Source organism: Pelecanus crispus, chromosome 2, assembly GCF_030463565.1.
Source record: "Pelecanus crispus isolate bPelCri1 chromosome 2, bPelCri1.pri, whole genome shotgun sequence".
NCBI classification, from domain to species: domain Eukaryota; kingdom Metazoa; phylum Chordata; class Aves; order Pelecaniformes; family Pelecanidae; genus Pelecanus; species Pelecanus crispus.
The window spans coordinates 9,479,303-9,498,715 of record NC_134644.1 but is presented as its reverse complement, the minus strand read 5'-3'; the positions used below and the strand labels follow the sequence as shown (position 1 = coordinate 9,498,715).

Here is a 19,413-nt window from a genome sequence, read left to right as displayed (position 1 = left end):
TGCATGAGGGCCCTCGCCGCCACCACTGCTGCCCCCGGCCCTGCGAGGGCCCCTCCGCCCGCGGGGCGCGGGGGAGGCGAGGCGGAGCCGGGGCAGGAGCGGGCGGCGGCTGAGGGACCCGGCGCGATCGTCGCCGTCGCCCGCGCGGCGGGAGCGGGGGGCGGGGCGCGGGGCGGGGGGCGGGGCCCGGCGGCCCCGGGAGGCGGGGCTGGGGGCGGGGCGCGCCCCTCCCCCCGTCCCCCGCCGCTTTGCCGATGGGCGGGGCCGGGCATCCCCGCTGCCCGCCTCTGCCGCTCGGGGCGAGTCCATTGCGCTCCGTACGGGGGGGAGCGTCGGACCCGGATGCTGGCTCCCGGTCCGGTTCGGAGAGGGAAGGGGGAGCGGAGATAGCGCCCGCGGCTCAGGAGCGGGCGCTCTCCTGCGGCAGCGAGGGTGGCTGATCGGGCGGGGGGAGCCGCTTTGTCCGGGCGGCTCTCCCCTCCCCCTTCCACCCCCCCTGCGTCCCGGCGGGGGATGGTGTGTCCCACAGCGCGCGCCTTGCTCGCGCGGTTCGGCGGCTGGGCTGGGGGAGGGGAGGGGACACCCGGGCCCCGGCGGCTCTGCGCGGGCAGCGCGGGGGTCATCGGGGAGGGGGCGCGGGGGGGGCCGCGGTGCTGGCGGCCGGCACCATGGCGGCGGACGAGGAGGAGCTGAAAGTCCCGGAGGAGATGTTCAAAGATGTCAAGTTCTTCGTGGTGGGCGACATCGACCCCAAGGTACCGGGTCACCCCCCCCCCCCCCCGCCCCTTCCCTCAGCTCCTTCCTGCCTCTCCCCGCCTCTCCCCCCCCCCCCGGGGGGGGGCACTGTGGGATCGTCCACCTCCCCCCCCCCTCCGGCACTTCCCGCGCGGGCTCGAGGCTCACGCGCCGCTTGGCAGCACGCGCCCTGCCGCCTCCCGGGGACGGCGCGCGGGGGGGGCGGGGTGAGGGCCGTGCCCACAGGCGCGCGCCGCGGGGCCGGCCCTGGGGGGGCCGCTCTGGGGGGGGCCCGCTGCCGCCACCGGCCCTGGGGGCCGCCGCCGCCCGCCCTGGGGCCCGCCGCCACCGGCGCGCAGGCCCCGGCGCCGCCTGAGCGGAGGAGGGGCGGGCGCAGGGACTTCCTGTTCCAGCCCGGGCCGGCGGCCGCCGCGCGGGGCAGCGCCTGTGCCCGCCGCCGCTCCTCCGGGCCGGCCGCGGGGCGCCCCGCAGGGCCGCGCTCGGCCCCCGCCCGCCCTCGCGGTCCCGCTGCGCCAGCCCCAGCCCCTCCCGTCCCCGCCCCGCCGCTGCATCCGCATTCAGGACGGGGACGGTGACAGGCCGCTCTCGGCCGGGGGGGCTTCGCCGGGGAGGGCTGGGCTGCCTGCTCCCACCCGCAGGGACGTGCCTGCCGGCCCGCTCCGCCCGCCCGGCGTGAGCCCCACGGGGTGGGCGCGCCCCAGGACCCCCGGGGCTGCGGTGCCCGCCCCAGCACCTTTCGGACCGGCTGGGTGCACGGAGGGGCCGGTGTGGTGGGGGGGTCGTCTCCGTGCTTCCCCTGCCCTGACCCGGAGGAGGCCAGGAGCGGGAGGTGCTGGCAAATGGCCGTCCGGCCCTCTGGCCTCGGGCAGTGCCCTGCCTGACCAGGTTGGCCTGCTCTGGCCTGGGGCAGCACCCCAGATGACGAAGTTGGCCTTATGGTTAATAACACCCGGTCGTGTTGGGTGAAGGTGGTTAAAAAAAAAAAGTTTCTGTGGCGTGTCCAATTAGACAAGTCTTTGAAGCGTACCATATCTAGCTTTAGGACAGCACCTTCGTGCGAACGGATTCCTGCATGTTTCACACTGAAATTCAAGTCTTGGCTGCGTTGGTAGTTGCTGCAGTTGAATCTTTGTTCGGGATTGGGTTCCTAATTTAATCTCATGTCCTGGCATTCACTGAGTCTTGTAGGCCTTTAAGTGAACTTGAGAGGTAGGCACTGACCCGTTGAGATGGTTTTTACTTGTAGGAAGAGGACTATATGCTAAAAGATACACAGTCTAGGAATATAGTTAAAGAGCAGGGGAAAAAAGCCCAAGGTCTTTAGACATGAAATTTTTGACAGTGTGTTAGAGCTTGAATAACAATTCCTGTATTTAAAAAAAACCCTATAGCAGCAATATTATTATGTGTATGAAGATGAGCGCAAAAAAACAGTAGGACGCTTGTATATCATTTATCTTATAAATAGCGTCCCGAAAGGCATGTAGTTAGTTCTGTGTTAACATAGCAAGACAATCAGCGGTATTCCCACAGAGTGAGTAAACGAGTGTTCTCTTAAGCTAGTTTTCTTTCTTATGTTAAGTTTTATTCTTCTTAGCAGTTAGTGTCGTCGTCTTAAGGCTTTGATTTGCTCTAAATTGGGCACGCTAAATTCTCCTCTGTCTGTGGATGGCTCCTCTGGGTTGCAGGCGGACGCGGAAGGTGGCTCTGGCAGAGTTGGTAAGGCCAGGCGTGACGCTGCTGCCGGGATCGGGTCCTGCTGGAAGCCATTGGGCCACTTTCTCATCGTGAGCGATGCCCGAATGGAGAAGCCCTGTGCATCTTGAGATGCGCCTGCGGCCGGCTGGCCTGTTCAAACGCTGTTCCCTCCAGTGCTGTGGTTTCTGAGTCGGCTTGCTGGAGCGGCACAGCGTTACAGGAGGCCGGGGCTCGCTCCTGTCCACGCCGGTGCCTGCGCCGGTGAGCCCTGGGCAGGGCAGGGTCCTGCCGGGTTGGGTCCCAGAGCCGAGTCGGAGCGGGGACGTGTGTTGTGCTGAGCCTGGGGCCAGCTCTTAGTGGGTGCCTTTGTGCTCCCTTCTGCAGGTGCCCTCTGCGGTGCCCTGGGAACAGCCCGAACAAGAGGAGTATTTACTGGTTGTGTTTTGAACCAAGGCAGAAAGGAGGAGTTCTAAATTGAACTCCACATACAGCTTTTAAAAACAGTTCTTATAGCAAAATGTTGCTCCATTACTAATACAAAAACCTACAAATGTATTATGGTGCTTTTTACTTCTTCATATACAAACAGGTGCTAGCTTGATTTTGAAAAGAAGCTTCCTCCTTCATCTTTTGGGGAGGAGCACACTTTGATCAGCTTAAATTTCCAAATGATTTCATGGAAAACCAGTTATCTTAATAAATATTAAAAAAGGCCTAGCACAAGCGAGGACTCTAATCAAAACAAATGCAAGAATAAGAAACAAAAAGTAATGCATTCAGGTGAATAACCGCATACTCACTACCTATTAAAACACATGCAGCATCAAACAAAAGTCTGGAATTTTGCCTAGGTGTTCTTTGGCAAATGAAGGAGAATTACGCGGCTGGCTCTCAACTTGAAATCCATTCCACTGGGATGTGCAGTTGGCTGCTCACACCTTGCAGGGGGTGAGGAGTAGATGTCAGCTTTTTTTTTTTTTTTTTAAATAAATGCTTTTCCTGCTTTCCTAAAATATGTAAACCCCAACCATCATGCTTTGGTAACACCAGTTAAAATCAGTATTTCATCCAGAAAGAGACAAAAAGTAATGCAGTGCACCATAAGGACTTTGAGCAGCATATTTGGTTTCTGGTTATCTCTTGTTTTATTATTATTTTAATTCTTTTTCTATGCTCATTGTCTTCTTAGTTTTGAACTTTTCCTCTTGTTTCTTCCACCAGAGATTTTAGCGGGAGAGAACAAAGATAAAATTTATATGCCCAAAAAAATGAAATTTCATTTAATGGATTTAAGCTAACACTTAAAGTGCAGGATTTTTACAATGAACATATTGGGGCTTTCCAGCATTTTATTTTCTATATACAGGTATATGGTTGATAATAGTGTAGGTGAAGTTCTTTAATTGTGCCAATACAACTTTTCAGTCCAGGCACTACTTAAAGAAGTCATGTGTTCTGAGAGGAGTTTTGAAGTTGAAATGAGCTAAATTAGGAAAAGTCTTTTTCATACTACTTTAAACAATCGTATGAAGTTATTACCTATCATGTTTATAGTATTTAAACTTGCTACCTGTAACGTGTAACTTTTTGCATAAGCAGACTCTGCACAGACCCTTTAATGCAGCATTATTTCACTATACAAAATCCGTACTTCTAGCTCTGTAGTTGTGACTTCTTTCTCACGCTATCTGTCAGATTTGGGTGCCTAGTTTTCATTACGCTCACTCCTGTTTTTAGCCTTCCCTTAAACAAACAGCTGAATGGGGCTTGTAATTCAGGGAGAGCTGTGCGAGGCAAGGAGCTTGTGTGGTGGAGCTGTTCTTAAGTATCTACTGCTTTCAGAAGTGCTTTATTTTGATTTAGCTTTTCCCATTGGAATTATAGCATCTTGTGTTACCTTGCAGTTAACTGGATTTCTTGCAGGAAGGTATCCCATGATTTCAGAGATTGGTGTGTAAAATGGAAATATTCTCTCCTGTTTCTGACTGTGTGGTGGCAAGAACAGCAAGTTGTGATCAATTTTCTTGTTTATTTTAGAGTAATTCTTTTGTAATTTAATAATATCACATATTCGTCCACTGCAGAAAAAAGTTGGGTGGTTTGGTGGTTTGTTTTTTTTTTAATGAACTTTTAAAGTCAAGTACTTCAGTCAGGAAATGCCAAAATTATCTCCTCACTGAGTGGCAACTTTTCCATCCTTATTTTTCTGCTTAGCATAAATGCTTTATAACAGCCTGACGCCGTGTTTTGAAAGAGTCTCTTTTTCAGTGCCTTCTCTGTCCTGTTTAGTGTACAGGGTAGGTAGTAATTGCTTAAGGACCACTTACTTAATATTTTGTTTGATGAATACAGTGCCTTGCTCTCTGCTGTCCGCTGTTGTGGGGAGAGTGTCCTGTTATGAAGGGGGTGCCCCTAGCAGGTTTGGAGGGATGGACATCTGTCCCTAGCGGGTTTTGGAGGATGAGTAGCATACCAGTTCGGCTCTGCAAAATCATTATGAAGTGAAACTCTATTCATTTACAAATAATAAAAGGAAAAAGGAAAGAATAATCTTAATGGGCATTTTTAACATTTGAACTCTAGACCTTATTGTTTTAGAACATTTTTCTCTTCCTCCCCTCTACAGCCCACTGCCTTCTCTGTTATTCAAATAAAAGTGAGTAATGTTTTTTGGGGGCAGGGCTAGATTCATCACACAGATCTCTACAATTGAGCTGAGAGAATGCTGAACTCTCAAACCAACATCTTCTATATGGGCCTTGCAAAAATAGGTATAAGATGTACTTTGTGAGTTGTGAGATGTTTTGCATTTTCTGAGGACAGAGTGATGGAGTGAGATGTTTCAATTCCAGCTCCTTAAGGTAGTAACTTAGGGGGCATGTGTCCTGCTTTTTTTTCTTTTTTATTTCTCTAAATCACTCTTCATCCTCCATCACATCTTTTTCCAATACGTCAACTCTTTGTTAGAATGTTATCCCTTCTCAGGGCAGTGGTTACAACTTTTTTTTGCTTGCAGTTCCTTCTCATACCAAGGGAGTATTAGACATGCTCTCCCCTCGGTTCTTCTGTCTGGCTGCATTGTTTTGGAGCAGCTGGACGGGTTCTTCAGACTTACTCATACGCTCTCGGATGAGGTATATTGATTGGATCTAGAAATGCTGGAACCATATGCATTTGGTAAAGGTGGAATTCTTTTCTCAGCTGTTAAGTGAACATTTACAGAAAATGCATAGGCATCTGTCTTTTGTTTCTTTCCTCTATCCAAGTAAATAACTGGCTAACTCTGGAAGAATTCCTACAAAGACTGCCATGTACAGTCATGATGTTACCTTTTCTAAGGTTACCGTTGGGTACCTTTTTAAAACTTCAGGCTCTTCTTTTAAAGTATTTTCAAATGCTTCCAAAGCTACCATATACAAAAACAAACGCTGAGGAGAAGGGTTTTCTTACCCTGCCTGAGAGAAAATTATTTTGAGATGGTTTTGAGGAAAATATGTTTTTGAAAAGTTTTTGACACTTTCCAGATTTCGGCCCCAGCCTGAATTATTTTGGAAAATGAATCTTCAACTTGTATGATTAAAATATGTCAGAGGTGTAAACCATTGGCGATCAGGTTTTAAATGGAATGCATTTGGCAGCTTCAGAAAGAGTGCTAGCCACTTAACAGGAGGACAACCAAGAGAGAAGGTCATATTACTTCCTCTCGTGTTAGTGTGTTCTTGCATTAACGTTTTTCTCAAATAAAAGGTGCTAAAAATTGCTGACTTCTCCCTGTTCTTTTCTGGGTTTAGGTTATTCAACTTCTGAAAGCTGGGAAAGCAAAGGAAGTTTCTTACAATGCACTGGCTTCACATATTATTTCAGAAGATGGGGACAATCCAGAAGTCGGAGAATCTCGTGAAGTTTTTGATCTCCCTGTGGTAAAGGTGAATGACTCACCCATGATATTGTCAAAGTACTGATGTGGATACTTCATTATTATAACAGAAAATATTCATGTTTGGATGATGACCAAATGAAATGTATCTTTAAAAATCTTTTATTCTTGTTACACAAACTTTTATCCTGACCAATAGACTTCTTTCACTATTCCGTTCTCTCCTTTGTCTTCTTGTTCTGTATCTATCAGTGGTTTGGGGTTTTTTTTTGTTTTCTGTTTTGTTTTTTTCCAGATTCTTCCTTCAGTCATCTGTGAGATGGTGTCCTATTAGCTGTACTCTAGAAATGGTTCTGATGAGAAGGTTCTTACAAGCTTCTGGCAATGGAAAACCTCAACTGAGAATAAGTAGCAGACTGCTGAGGTTTTTTTTAAAACACATACAATTGTCAAGGTGCAAAATGATTTTGTTGATTCTGCATATGTGTGCCATGCTAATTTTAAATAATAGGATCTTGTAGAAAAATAGATTTTTTTCTCTTGATTTTAGTTTTTTAATTTTTTTTTTTTCCTTACTCATACTGGAATTACCAGTATTTTGTTACTATCTTGCAGTATTGGGTTATTTTTGCAGAGAAAGATTCTGGCTTCATGTTTGAAAATGTGAACTTGTCACTCTGCAAGTCATGAGAGTGATTAGAAGAAAAAACACTAGTATTTCACTGCTAATACCTTTGGGTACATGATTTTGGGTTATTTTTTCCATATGGTGGCAGGTGGCAGAAGAGAATGTTGATAGCTTATGTCATGAGAGTTCACATGACAGTGTAGAAGTACGAATTAATTCCAAAAAGTACAAGGTGCTTAGCTAGAGACCTTATGGTTATAGTGGGTGTCCTGATTAATTTTTAGTTCCTTCTTCTGAAGTGTTCTGTGGCGTAATTTTAATCTTATACACAAGATGACTGCTGCCATTCTCATGTGAAGGAAGGACATCAGCGTCATAATAGTGCTTTCTGCTTTCTAATGCCATTTACTTAAACAATTTAATTTTCTTTATAACTGCTACTAGCTAAACCTTTTCAATTGCCAAACAAGAACAAGTCTTTCAGTAACATCACTTAGTTTGACCTGAAAACATCACAGCATGATCTGTAATCAAGAAGATTAGACTAAGTATTAAGGGAATGGAAGTCAGAGGGAAAGGTAGTTTGTTATTGAGCGAAAAAGCATAGAAAATAAGCAAGAGAAAAACTTGAAGGAGGAAAGTTTCCCATTTTTTTTGCAGAGGATTGAGGAGTTACGAATTAGATGTTTTTAGTTCATTTTTTTATGTCTTTTTCTAGGGGAGAGAGAATAGCAAGGATTGGGACACCATATACATAGTTACCACAATATATTTGTTTGTTTGTTTTTGGAGGACAAGTCATTTCATACTGAATGTGATGCCACTCTTTCCCTCTTCTTCCTATATGCTGTACTGGGACCAGTGTCCTACATCTCCTCTCCACCACCTCCAGTACTGTCAGTTAGGGGTCATCACCTGTGTGCTTTGCAGCCCTCATTGCTGTGTGTTTAGAAGCTTCTTTCTATACAAGGTTATGGTTCCTGACTCCTTGGTGATGAGTGTAAGGTAGGGGATTTTTTTTTAGAGTACGGAAAACTGAAAAAACTGAGAGGATGAGTAAATACTGTAAATGGTTTTCCTGGCACAATAGAAAGACAAAAGAAAGGGGTTTTGCTTCCATATTGCTGTACAACCTTTGAGCAGTCTTTATATTAACTCTGACAAATAAATCAGAACAGGTTTTTTTTTGTGAAGGCCTACGTACAATGTCTGTGAAACACTTACACCTCCAAGCTTTGAAAGTCTATATTGAAACTAGCTATAGTATGAACTTGGAAGGTAATTCACATTTCACACATGCAGACCAAGGCAAACCTCTTGTCTTGTGGCTTTTGTTTTTCAGCCTTCCTGGGTGATCTTGTCTGTTCGCTGTGGAGCTCTTCTGCCGTATCCTTTAAGTTCAAATTTGAATCAGTTCTATAGGAAACATGTTAAAATAGATGCCATCGAGGGATTCAAGAATGCTTCAAGTATGTACAGCTTAAATTTTAAAATTATAGGATGTGTTTTGCTTGCCAAGATTGCCATGTGTGTGGAGCTTCTTTGTCTCACTTCAGTTTTCCTGCCCCTCTGGCTATTTTGGATGCTTAATAGGCACTTGAAAGAAACCTGTCATGAGATGGACTCAAAACATTTTAGCTGGAAGTTGATAATTAACTGTGAGGATCCAGGAAAAACGCTGGAGTGCAGTAAGTGGGCAAATGTTGGTTCAGAGTAGAATGGCCCATTCTGCCTTTTCTAGAAGAAGAATTAAGTGATAAATATGCAATAACTCTTATCAACACTGTATGATAAATAACACTTTATTAAAAGATAGTGTTAGTATCACTGTTTTTGGGATAGTCTGTCCTTGCCTTTGGTAGATCCTTGTTGTTCATGTTTGGCTAGATTTATGTTTCTTATTTGGAGCATATATTCTTGCATATGGATGGCATATTCCTTCCTCTTCTTGTCAGTTATTGATGTTTCATCTTTATTTATGTTCCCCTCAGTTTTTTCTTTGGATCATAGGAATGGTGACAATAGCTATTATTATAGAAAAAAATTCATACATCTTTTTCTCAGACCATTCACAATGAAGAATTTATATATGGAAAAGCTGCAGCAGAACAATACATTTCGATGTATTACAGATACGAGTGGATGATTGCAACAAACAATGCCAGGACTAGGGAGGTATGCTGTCAGGGATTGAGATCTCATTTTGGAATGAGGTTAGCAGGTGGTCATGTCTATAAAGGAAAACGAGGTGGTAGACACAAGAATCCAGGCGTTTGTATTAGAAATTCAGGTCTTACACTGTGCTTCAGAGATTCAGAATTCATGTTTTATACCCAGTATTTCAAGGTATGTGCCTTCGCATCTTGCTGTGTCTCGACTGTTTTGGAAATAGGCTGTAGATTCTCTACATCCCCAAGAGAATTCAGCTCGGGGAGTGAACTGTAGGAAGGGAAAACATTGAATTTATCAGATAAAATGATGTAGTGAGGTCTTTGCAGCTGTTCTGATCACAATAATCAGTATGTTGGATAGGATTCAGCAGTTAGTGTGAAACACTTGCCATAGTCGTGGATAGTCTTCTGACCTAAGCAGAAGAAAGTTTTCTGTAAATGGCTTGGCTTCCAAATGGAAAAAATGCACCAAACATTACATGGCAAAACCCAAATTAGCAGAGCTACTCCTGTATTAAAAAGAATTTGATTATTATGATGTGATCTAGGCTGGTGTTTTTTGTGTTTTGCGTCTGGCAGTAATGAATGTGTTTATAATCCTTTTGTCATCAGGATGGGAGTGGATGGTTGCTTATGCCGCATGTCTGTAAGCCTTCTCCCTCTTCCTGAAGACTGGTTGAAAAAATAATAAAATAGCTTGGAATTAGCTACATTTTCAGGTTTAAGTAATCTAGCATTGATTGCATTATTAGCACTGTTCTTTCCCGTGGAGAAGTTGCGCTATTAGAAAATTGGTCTTCTGTCTGAAACAAGGGGTTTTTAAAAGGGTGCTCTAAGAGCTGATGGTAGTACATACCCAGAAGAGAAATCAACAGATAAAACCATTGAGTGATGCAGTCCATAACTAAATTGTAGCAATAGATCTGTGAATGTAGCCCTGAATGGCTATTGCTCAGGAAGTCTTTATTGTGGGTATGTAGGAATGGCCAAATGAAAAGACCAGGTCTCAGTAGTATCATGTTCTTGGGTTGCATGGAAGAAGGAAGTTTTGTACACCTGTCAGCAGTAAATGTGTCCTTGGACCTTTGACTTTATTCTTTCTAGCACTTCATGTCCTTAGAACCTGGTGGTTTTAGATTTTATTTTGAGCCTTAAGTGCTCATTAAAATGGGTTGTTAAGTCTTAACTTTGTTCTGTTTCAGTCTCTTTACGACTGCTAGTGCAGTGGCATCTGGCCTTTCATTAGGGTTTTAGGTACTACCATAATGAGAAAAATCTAGTTAATAGCTGACTTTTTCCAGTTGATTGTTTTTGGACCCTGTTTAGGCAGAGGTTTGAGATTCTGCATTTTCAACTTTTGTTTATGTTTTAGTTTGGAGATGTAATACTCGAAGTTGTCATTGAATTTACTGAAGAAGCAAGTCATAGAAACATCTTTTGTCAGTTAGATATATGGATCTAATAAGAGACTTAAAGATTTTGTGTTTGCTTACCAATTCTGGTACTTATTTGATGGGCATTTGCCTGTCAGTTGTTAAAGGTGAAGTTTAATCCAGAACGATTTAATGCAATGTAGAAGTGTAATAATTTTGCCTGTTTCTTATAAATACATTTTAACATTCCACTGTGAAAGTTGTTTTCATCAGGGGGAACTTCAGAAGGCAGAGTGTTCTCCTGTTCGCTGCTAACTGATGTTAGCAAAATCTAACTAAGCTGCAGCTGAAGGGAAGTAACAGAAAAATGAATCTGGAAGCAGCTTTCCTGAAGAAGGAAATACAGGTTTTCGTATGAAAACCTCAGTTATAATGCCATAAACAGGGCTGGTGATATCTTTCTTAATTATCTTGATAACTGCAAAAGTAAGAATGAGGAAGGATTATTTTCCATGGTTTTGTACAGATGAAAGAGGGTCAGAGCATTTGAATTTTGTTGCTGGGAGGGGGGAGAAAAAAGGTGAGTTTTGTTGCATTCGCCCTTTTTTGTTTTCCAGACCCACTTGGAACCTTATTGTTGTGCTGCTTGTAACTGTTTTAAGAGGGTCTGTTTCACTCCTATTCTTTAGAGAGTGCAAGCTGCAGTCAAACTGATGGACCTCTTAAAAGTTAAATACCGAGCTGTTGCCGCTTTATGTGCTAAGAGCAGATGGTAAGGCAGGGAGTAGACAACTGTACACTTTTGAAAGATCTGGTACTGAATCTGTCTACCTTAGATGAGATACTGAGCAACACAGTGAGATTTAGGACATTCATCAGACTTGAACTTCTTGGAGTACTGTGGACAATGGCGGTAATCTGTTCTTAAGTTTTAAAGTGCTCTGGGCTTTCTTGTCGGCTTGCTGTGTGTTTTCTCTTCTGGGTCTCAAAATTTAAGTATTGTCCATGCATCTGTCAACAGCACGGGGAAAATAATTTTGTTTCATTACAAAAATCTCAGTGTGTACTTGTAACACAGTGCTCATCTGGTCCTGTAGTCCTTTTTTCCAGCAAGGTGTGCATGTATCTTAAACACAAAGTCATATGAAAGCGTAGAAAAGGGAGGGAGGGGACAGAAGTCAGCTGGTCTGTCTGTCATTCCCAGGTCACTTCTGTCGGACTGTTCTCTCCTGTTCCACAGAGCCCCTCCTGTAGTGGAGATTTCAGGGCTTCCCCAGTCAGCTTACAGCGCCTCACGGTTGTGTTGCTGGTTTAACCCCATTACCGTGCTGCAGTCTAACCCTGTTTTGATTTATCTGAGCCACTCTGAACAGGGAGAACAAATTACTTCTCTTTTCATTTGGTTCATTAAAGGGTTTGAAGATGTGTCATCTTAGCTTCTTAAACACATCAATTCTGGTCTTTCACTTACCTCTTGTAAGCTGTATTTACTAGGTCTGTAAAAATTCTCACTGCTCTTTTTCTCATACTGTTTCATTTATTTATCTCTTTTATGCACCTGAAAACAAATATGCATTGCTACCAGAGATCTTGTTGAATTTTGAAAGCATGGTGGAAAACTTCATGTTAGTTTCAGGCTCTTTTCTGTTTTTACATCCCAGTGTGATGTTTCCTCAGTTTGTGTTTCACAGCAGCTCCTACATTCCCCCCACCCCGCCCTGCCCCATATCTGTTGCCTAGCCAACTTCCTATGCAGTGTTAGACCTCAGTAGGAAAAAATCAGCTATGAAGATTTGATACTTGCTTATACTGACTTGCCTACTGCTGTTTGCAGATAATCTAATACTTTGTTTGGTTTGTTGTTTTTCTTGATATATGAGCTTGTCCCTTGTTACATTTGTTGTTCGGTGCCTTTTGTGGATGTAATAACTATGCTGTATGTAACTGTTTCTACTTTTCTAGTCTTTGTGAAATTGCGAAGGGCAGGTTATGTTCCAAAAATGTGTCTTCAACCAAAAATTCTACCATTTGGTTACCAAACTTTGCCATTTTTGAAACCTCTGGCTTCTGTATTACTTTCTAACCTTTTTTCTTTTTTTAAGACTATGCTTTTATTTCTTACTAGTTTTAAATGAAGTCATCCACCAGATTGCCATCTTTTTTATTAAGCATGCAAAAAAGGTACTGTGACTTTCTACAGGTGTCTGCTATTAGCTTTTATTTTAGAAAAACATGCTTTTCTTGATCTGACTTGTTTTATCAAATTTCTTGTGCATCATATTCCTTCTGTATTGTCTGTTGTTGACTAGCAAAAGTTTCTTCTTCTTCAGATTCCCCTGTATTTTTAAACCTGGAAGACAAGCACTTGATAATGTAATGAAGCTCTTAGTAGTGACTTGAGCTAAACTTCCTGTGTTTAGCGTCCTGAGATGGGCTGAGGGAGATGTTCTGGGAAGAGGCAAGTTTGTAACATTACCAAAATCAGTCGTAATATTAGAGGTGTCCTGATCCAGTTTGCACCTCAGTTTTTTCCAGACGCATGCAACTTGAATTGGGAACAGGCAACATGCTTTTAAAGACAAAAGTTTTTGAGCGGTCAAATACTTGGTAATATCTGAGAAGTACTATGCACGCTATTTAATTTCCTTCTAATGTCCCTCAGGAAGCTCTCATTTAAATTATTTTGCATCCTTGACACCTGCTTTCCAGTGTAAATGGCTTTTCTCCAGAATCGTGTCAGATCTTTTTTGGAGTCACTGCCTGTCTCTCTCAGGTAAGAGGTGAACCATATTTCAGCCTGCTCCAACGTACAATATGTGTGTGATGTTTTGTTTTTTGAGGAGAGATACCAGTTTTTCTGCTGTACTATGACTTTTTTCTGTATGTTAGGTGAATTATCACCTAAAACAGTTTTTCACTGAAAATGAGAGCATGAACATTTCAAACTGTGAACATTCAATCAGTAATTTATCTTGTATTCAGCCGTATGGTGATTCTAAAATGCAGAGTACACTAGACTATAAAGTCTTTGCTCCTGTTCTTCTATTTCTGCATTAACACAATATTCAGTCAACAAGTTTTACCTACTTATGCACTGAAACCTTAACAAGGGTGCCAGTGAGTAACATAAGTGGAAAGGTGGTGCTTCAGTGGCTTGTGTTCACAGCCAGCTCTATAGATCTGTGAGTCGCCTGTTGGTGACCAGTGTGTGTGTGTAGATGGACAGGATAAGGCCCTGGGTGCTAATGGAATATATGCATATATGTGCTTTAGACTTTTTAACAAAAAGTTCCTGTCACTAACTCTGAATGGTAATGGCTTAAATGCATGCGGCTTTCTTGGCAGGGGAGGGGGATATTGCTGTGACATAAACTATTAGAAATAAACACTTCATGTGTTTACACAGGCTATTAATTTGGTCTGCTTGTTAAAATTCTGTTTAATGAATTTAAATAGATTGTCTAAGATAAATAATTCCTGTTTTCTTGATTGCTAACTTTTTTCTCTTGTGGAAGGTGATGTATTAGTGTTGAGTTTTACAGGAGTGAAGAATGTGTTCTTTTTCTCTGTGCAGGTTAAAAATGATTGTTTAATGTCTTTTCTTGTTGCATCTCTTTGTCACCTTTTTTTCTCCGTAACTTTCATGCTAATTTGGTATTTAAAAGTGGTAAGTAATACATTAGCCAGACTTGTAAATGGTATGTCATGGGTTGTACTAAAATTCTTCAAGCAGAAGGCAGCTGGTTGCGTAGAACTAAAAGACTTATTTACCTTCCTTTTAGGTTTCATCTGAAGACCGAAGTACGCTGTGGGCTTTGATTACTTTTTATGGAGGGAATTGCCAGCTGAGCCTCAATAATAAATGTACTCATTTGATTGTGCCTGAGCCAAAGGGGGTAAGAGTTTATTACATGTACAGTTCTTTTTGTTGTAGCTCTCATTTGCTTTTGAATAATCAAAAAATTTTCCATCTCCCTGAAGTTAGGATTCTTAAGACTGTTCATTAGTCTTGAACAGCTAAATTCAACACAACTATGCATTGCAGCTATTCAGTTCGTATTTATTTTCTGCATGGCTTTAAGCCTGATTAATTCAAAATATGTCCAGTTTCATATCAGTATTTGTATTTCTGGTTGAATAAAGCATTATATTCTTTATTCTGTTTGTCTTAATTTAACTTTGACATGTCATAATCATTAGTGATTGTGATTTGTAAATCTGTAGATACAGAATCAGTGAAGAAAAATGAAGGACATAATTGAAAAATTGCATAGAATGCCCTTTAATGCTATGAGGGAAGGAGGAATAAAGAGAGCAGGAGGAGGAACAGGTTATTTTCTTTTTTGTTGTTTTTTTTTTCTTGAAGAAAAGAGAACTCTCAAAATCCCTCAAGTCATTCCTCTTAAAGAGAGATGGTAGGATAAGCAGTACACAGCATTCCTGTCTGACTGCTGATAAAGTAGTCATAGTTTAGTCAAATCACTCCCATCATAGAATCATAGAATATCTCAAGTTGGAAGCGACCCATAAGGATCATCGAGTCCAACTCCCTACTCCTCGCAGGACTACCTAAAACTAAACCATATGACTGAAAGCATCATCCAGACGTTCCTTGAACTCTGACAGGCTTGGTTCCGTGACCACTTCCTGGGGAGCCTGTTCCAGTGACTGACCACCCTCTCAGTGAAGAACCTTTTCCTAATGTCCAGTCTGAACTTCCCCTGATGCGGCTTCATGCCATTTTCTCGTGTCCTATCGCTGGTCACCAGAGAGAGGAGATCGGCACCTCCATCTCCGCTGCCCCCATTGATGAAGTTGTAGACTGCGATGAGGTCACCTCTCAGCCTTCTCTTCTCCAAGCTGAACAAACCTCAGCCGCTCCTCTTAAGTCTTGCCCTCCAGACCTTTCACCATCTTGGTCATCCTCCTCTGGACACACTCTAATAGTTTGATCTCCTTCTTATATTGAGACGCCCAAACCTGCACACAGTACTCGAGGTGGGGCCGCACCAGTCTAGTGCAGCGTGGGACAATCATAGAATTGTAGAATACTTTGGGTTGGAAGGGACCTTTAGAGGTCATCTAGCCCAACCCCCTGCAGTGAGCAGGGACGGCTTTAACCAGATCAGGTTGCCCAGAGCCCCGTCCAACCTGACCTTGAATGTTTCTAGGGGTGGGGCCTCCACTGCCTCTCTGGGCAACCTGTTCCAGTGCCTGACCACCCTCACTGTATAAAATTTCTTCCTTATATCCAGTCTAAATCTATTCTTTAGTTCAAATCCATTACTCCTTGTCCTGTCACAACAGGCCTTGCTAAAAAGATTCTCCCCATCCTTCCTATAGGCCCCCTTTAAGTACTGAAAGGCCGCAATAAGGTCTCCTCACAGCCTGCTCTTCTCCAGGCTGAACAACCCCAACTCTCTCAGCCTGGCCTCGTAGGAGAGGTGCTCCAGCCCTCGCATCATTTTTGTGGCCTCCTCTGGATCCTCTCCAACAGGTCCATGTCCTTCTTGTGCTGAGGGCTCCAGAGCTGGACGCAGTGCTCCAGGTGGGGTCTCACCAGAGCACAGTAGAGAGGCAGAAACACCTCCCTCGACCTGCTGGCCACGCTTCTTTTGAGGCAGCCCAGGATTTGGTTGGCTTTCTGGGCTGCAAGCGCACATTATTGGCTCATGTCCAGCTTTTCATCCACCAGTACCCCCAAGTCCTTCTCCGCAGGGCTGCTCTCAATCCCTTCATCCCCCAGCCTGTATTGATATCGGGGTTGCCCTGTCCCAGGTGCAGGACCTTGCACTTGGCCTTGTTGAACCTCATGAGGTTCACACAGGCCCACCTCTCCAGCTTGTCCTGGTCCCTCTGGATGACATCTAGTCCTTCTGGCATGTCAACTGCACCACTCAGCTTGGTGGTGTCTGCGAACTTGCTGAGGGCGCACTCGATCCCTCTGTCTGTGTCATTGATGAAGATATTAAACAGCACTGGTCCCAGTATGGACCCCTGAAGGACACCACTTGTCACCGGTCTCCATTTGGACATTGAGCCGTTGACCACGACCCTGTGGATGCGACCATCCAGCCAATTCCTTATCCACTGAACAGTCCACCCATCAAACCCATATCTCCTCAATTTAGAGAGAAGGATGTTGTGGGGGACTGTTGAATGCTTTACAGAAGTCCAAATAGATGACATCCATTGCTTTTCCTTTGTCCACTGATACAGTCACTCCTTCATAGAAAGCCACTAGATTGGTCAGGCAGGACTTGCCCTTGGTGAAGCCATGCTGGCTGTCTCGAATCACCTCCCTGTCCTCCATGTGCTTGAGCATAGCTTCTAGGAGGATCTGTTTCATGATCTTCCCTGGCACAGAGGTGAGGCTGACAGGTCGCTAGTTCCCAGGGTCCTCCTTTCTTCCCTTTTTAAAAATGGGCACAGCATTCCCCTTTTTCCAGTCAGCAGGGACTTCACCTGACTGCCATGACTTTTCCAATATCATGGAGAGTGGCTTGGCAACTACATCTGCCAATTCCCTCAGGACTCTGGAGTGCATCTCATCAGGTCCCATAGACTTGTGTACATTCAGGTTCCTCAGGTGGTCTCGAACCTGATCTTCCCTTACAGTGGGACCCCCTGGTCCGCATCGTGTGGTCCATCAACTCAGGAGGGGTGAGGGGAGAGGTTGCCGATAAAGACTGAGGCAAAGAAGTTGTTGGGTACCTCAGCCTTCTCCTCGTCTGTTGATACTAGGTTGGCATTCTTGTTCATCGCGGGGTTATGCTTTCTTTAACCTTCAGTCACGTGCCTCAACCGGCTTGCTGTGCTGTGCTTGATGCACCTCAGGACGCGGTTGTCCCTTTAGGCTGCAAGGGCACACTGTTGACTCATATTCAACTTGCCGTCAACCCAGACCCCCAGATCTCTGTCGGCGGGGCTGCTCTCCAGCCTCTCGTCCTCCAGTTTGTACGTATAACCAGGATTACCCTGTCCCAGGTGCAGAATCAGGCACTTGCTCTTGTTAAATTTGTATACGGTTGGTGATTGCTCAGCTCTCTAGTCTATCCAAATCTCTCTGTAAGGCCCCTCTGCCCTCAAGGCAGTCCACAGTTCCTCCTAATTTAGTGTCATCAATGACTTCCTACTCCTGTGTAGGAAGTCAAATGTTGCTGTCTTTATGCAAATGGAGAAACTGAATCAGAAAGATGAGGTAACTGGCTAAAGGCAGCATTGAGCACATCAGAGTAGCCTCTACTATAATGCTAGTAATGCTTTGGTTATAATAGTTCACTGAAACTTCATGAAGTGTTTGGGTACTCCTCTTCCTGAAGAAGAAATAACATTTGTAATTGATTAAGTGCGTTTGTTCAGAGACTGAAAATACTTAAACAAATTGAAGCTCGCTTAAAAGTGATTGCTTGGATATTTTTAGTTATTGTGGTGGATGGAGCAAGTTTTTTGTTTTGTTTTTGTGTGTTTTATTTTTTGTCCTTTAATAACATGAGCTCATTTCCATCACCTTTTTTTTCAAATTTCCAATCAGTGGGAGGAGTCACACAGGTTAGTTACTTGAATGTGAGTAACTGTAAGATCAGGTTCTATACAGTACCTCTTCACATAAATCTAAAATTTTGTCAAGTTTCTAATGTTGTTTTATACAAATTGAGGATATTATTGTCCCACCAATGACCCTTTTAATATTTTGGATTTAATGTAAACTGTCTATACTAACATAGAGAAAAAACGTGTGGCTAGTAGGATGACAATAAACTTATGCGTGCAATACATGGGAAAGTGCTTCAGGATAAAGCATGGGCTGGCATTGGGAGAAGAGAAAGTGTGGATATGGAAAATGTTTGCTTTTTCTTCCCTGTTTCATTTAAAACTATAAGAACCTTTGTAGGGGTTTTTTTGGGGGGTGTCTTTTTTGGGGGTTTTCGGGTTTTTTTAAGTGCGTGATCTTTCTTCTGTGAAAGAGAAGGGTGTACCGAACACCACCCTAGTTGTCTCCTCCATCACAACAAAATGTAATGCTTGGACAAAGAGCTTTGCTACCTAAAATGGCATTTTTAGGAGGCAATGATAAACGTTTCAGAAGTGTTGCCTTAAATCATAAGCTTTTTAGAGCAAAGGAGGTTGTCTTGAGCTTGCCAGTAAAGAAACTGAAAAAACCACATTAGTATTTCATAACTCTAGGAGAAAATAAATATCGTGTTTAATTTACATAATCGTTGAATGGGAACAGTTTTATAGGATGATTACTTAAAACACTTCTAGTCCTGCTGCTCTGACATACTACTACAAGGGAATCTACAGCAGTTTGTAACGAGAACAGTTTTGACACTAGTGAAAACTTAAATGATTGCTTTGACTAGACACGAGATGGTAAAACAAGATTCTTAATAATACCACAAAGAAAGAATGAAAACTCATATCTGCAAATAAACTTGGTTTCATCTGTAATCTCTTTATTGTGTATGAATGACAGTTTCATTGTAGGAAGTAACTCTAGAGAATCATTAAATTAAATTATTTTCCTCTGAATGTGCTGGTTGTTAATTTATATTGTTTGACGTACAAAGAAAATCCCAGTTCAATCACTTTTAAATATTAGATCCTGAAATTAGTTTCAAATCTTCTAAAGAAAGTTTTCCTTTTTTTTCTTCCCACTGTCTTGGTATTTGTGAGGGGTTTCCATCAAAGAGGATGTTTGAATAGAGGACTGATCCTGTGTTAGGAAAGGAAACAGCAAAGTTTTACTATTTGTATTTATCTTCAAATGATGAAATGGTAAGGAATCAGGGAGGGATAAAGTTTGCTACTTTGTCAGCATCGTAACCTCTCATTGAAATGGATTTAGCTTATACTTGGACACAAGTGTTACTTTCAAGTTGAGGGCAACATTACAGTTTGCAGCTT

General features: G+C 43.5%; 1 protein-coding gene across 1 annotated transcript in view; it reads left to right on the top strand.

Annotated features, from left to right (window-relative positions):
* The first annotated feature begins 668 nt into the window (after positions 1-668).
* PAXIP1 (PAX interacting protein 1) overlaps positions 669-19,413 on the top strand; it is a 37,225-nt gene continuing 18,480 nt past the window's right edge. The window contains exons 1-5 of the mRNA XM_075706572.1: positions 669-755; positions 6,246-6,380; positions 8,302-8,345; positions 13,213-13,276; positions 14,286-14,399. Of these exons, the coding sequence (XP_075562687.1) occupies positions 669-755; positions 6,246-6,380; positions 8,302-8,345; positions 13,213-13,276; positions 14,286-14,399 (444 nt within the window). The remainder of the gene's footprint in view (positions 756-6,245; positions 6,381-8,301; positions 8,346-13,212; positions 13,277-14,285; positions 14,400-19,413) is intronic.